The sequence below is a fragment of the Aquarana catesbeiana genome, linkage group LG03 (genome assembly GCF_042186555.1).
Source record: "Aquarana catesbeiana isolate 2022-GZ linkage group LG03, ASM4218655v1, whole genome shotgun sequence".
NCBI lineage: Eukaryota > Metazoa > Chordata > Amphibia > Anura > Ranidae > Aquarana > Aquarana catesbeiana.
In genome coordinates, this window is record NC_133326.1 from 692500901 (window position 1) to 692503340 (window position 2440).

Consider the following 2440-nt stretch of genomic DNA (forward strand, 5'->3'; position numbering starts at 1 on the left):
GTTTGACTCCGCTTCTGCCTGCTCCTGCTGTACCTTTGCTGCCCGCCTGTTGCCGAACCCTGCCTGTGCCTTGACCTGCCTGCTCTGCTTCTGCTCAGCACCTGTTTGCCTGTGTTCCAGATTACTGACCTGCTGCTTGAAGATCATCTTCCTTCCAACACTAGGCTCTCATACCATTTTGCACTCCTGTGCCTCCTGTCTACTCTACCAGGGGCCGCGAGTCAGATACGTAAGGGAGACCACCCACTGTTCCAAGTGGACTCACCGGTCTGGTAAGTAAATGTCTGACAGTATCAGGCAGCCATGACTGAGTCTGGGCAGGATGAACTGTGTAGACATCTGGCGGGTCTCACTCAAGCTGTAAAGAGCCTTCAGGAAGGCTATTCAAGACTGGAGGAACAAGTTCAGGCCTTATCTTCACCTTCCAATACCCAAGATGCAACTTTTGGAAGGTTTCCAATTGCACCCTCCGTAGTGATGCTTCCTCCAGAGCCCAGAGTACCCACACCTTTAAAGTTTGCTGGAGAATGCAGCAAGTATCATGCTTTCCACAATGTCTGCGAGCTCTACTTTGCTCTGCAACCTCACACCTTCTCCTTGGAAGCAATTAAGGTGGGTGCATATAAGTGGAGAAGATCTTGTGGTGTTTTCATATTAAGAAGGAGTATTTTTACTACAGGAGAATTGTGTTCCCTCATATATGGACTTTTATCTATATCATTTGCGCTGCACTTAATTTGTTTTTTATTTTTGATTGGTTTAATGGGCCTGAGTAAAGTAGCCTACATATGATTTGATTTCTTTCCTTCCACTAAGGAGCCATCCTGGCTGGCAAAACACAATTATTACTGCTAGCTGACGATAATCACATGTAAAAATCCCACAGGCTTGTTGCACCCAAGTTGGTTGATGGGTCAACTTGAGTACAATCAGCCTGTCCATGGGTGGATTTAACCTCAACCAGTACCCTATGAACTGAACGAATTTTGATCCATATTTGGCCAGCTTTACTTTTGTGGATGTTCATGACCATCATCAGAACTGAAGGAGTAGCTTGGAAAAGCTACTTTACAAACAAAGACTAGTTAAATGTAATTAATTAAACTACTACTAACTATTTTTCTCTCATTTTTCTTTCTTATTTCTTCACAAAGTCTTCTATTTCAGGTAATGAATGAGCCAAATATTACCAGAATTACAACAATCCACTTCCTGGGATTTCAGACTCATTGGAGTATAAATTGTTTGATCTTCTCTCTCCTCCTTTTAATTTATTGTGTGTTAATATGTGGAAACCTCCTGATCATCACATTGGTGTCCTACAGCAAGACCCTCCAGTCTCCCATGTACTTCTTCCTCTCCCAGCTCGCTGTGTCCGATATCTTACTGGCAACTGATATTCTTCCTAATACCCTTCATGATCTTTTGGTGAAAGAACCCATAATATCATTTTTTGGTTGCATCACCCAGTTTTATTTTTTTGTTGTTGCAGAATCCGGAGAGTATTTTCTGTTAACAGCAATGTCTTATGACAGATATTTGGCCATCTGCAAACCGTTGCATTACACTTCAATCATGAACCAACATTTTTGCTCAGTAATAGTCGCCATCTGTTGGATTTTAAGTATTTTGATAGTATTCATTTATACTATAACTATAACAAACTTGCAATTCTGTGGGCCCAATGTGATTGATCACTATTTTTGTGATATTGATCCAATCCTTCAACTCTCGTGCTCCGATACTACCATTGTTCACCTAGAAGTTACATTGATTGGTGTTTTTTTCCTTGTCATCCCATTCTTTGTCATCATTATATCATATATTTATATTATTAATATAATTTTAAAAATCCCATCTATTGTTGGAAAACAGAAAGTTTTCTCCACATGTAGTTCCCACCTAAGTGTTGTATGCACCTATTTTGGTACCCTTATATTTGTTTATTATATACCCAATATAGGACAATCAAAAAACATGACCAAATTCATGTCATTACTGTACACGGCAGGAAATCCACTGATGAATCCAATTATATACAGTCTGAGGAATAAAGACCTGAAACAAATTGTTAAAAATAAATTTATGAGCTTACATTTCAAAAGAGATTAAAATGAATGTTCAATGTGGTCAAACAGATAAGACAAAAAGGAAAGATAATACTTTTGACTTAAAGCTGAACTAAAGATGGATATAAAAGACACAAATTAACCACTTCAGCCCCGGAAGATTTTCCTGCTTAATGACCAGGCCATTTTTTTGTGATTCAGCACTGCGTCGCTTTAACTGACAAGTGCGCGGTTGTGCGGCGCTGCACCCAAACAAAATTGATATCCTTTTTTTCCCACAAATAGAGCTTTCTTTTGGTGGTATTTGATCATCTTTGCAGTTTTTATTTTTTGCGCTACACCAAAAAAAGAGCAAACATTTTGAAAAAACT

At 39.3% G+C, this 2440-nt stretch overlaps 1 protein-coding gene across 1 annotated transcript; it reads left to right on the top strand.

Annotated features, from left to right (window-relative positions):
* Positions 1–303: 303 nt before the first annotated feature.
* Positions 304–2112, top strand: LOC141134198 (olfactory receptor 1468-like). The gene is made up of 2 exons (XM_073623780.1): positions 304–612; positions 1168–2112. The coding sequence occupies exons 1-2, from the start codon at positions 304–306 to the stop codon at positions 2110–2112; spliced, it is 1254 nt and encodes a 417-aa protein (XP_073479881.1).
* Positions 2113–2440: the final 328 nt, after the last annotated feature.

Coding starts and splice junctions, on each gene's coding strand:
- LOC141134198 (XM_073623780.1), top strand. CDS start 304: ATGACTGAGTCTGGGCAGGATGAACTGTGTAGACATCTGGCGGGTCTC. Junction 613..1,167: donor TCTCCTTGGAAGCAATTAAG/GTGGGTGCATAT, acceptor CTTCTATTTCAG/GTAATGAATGAGCCAAATAT.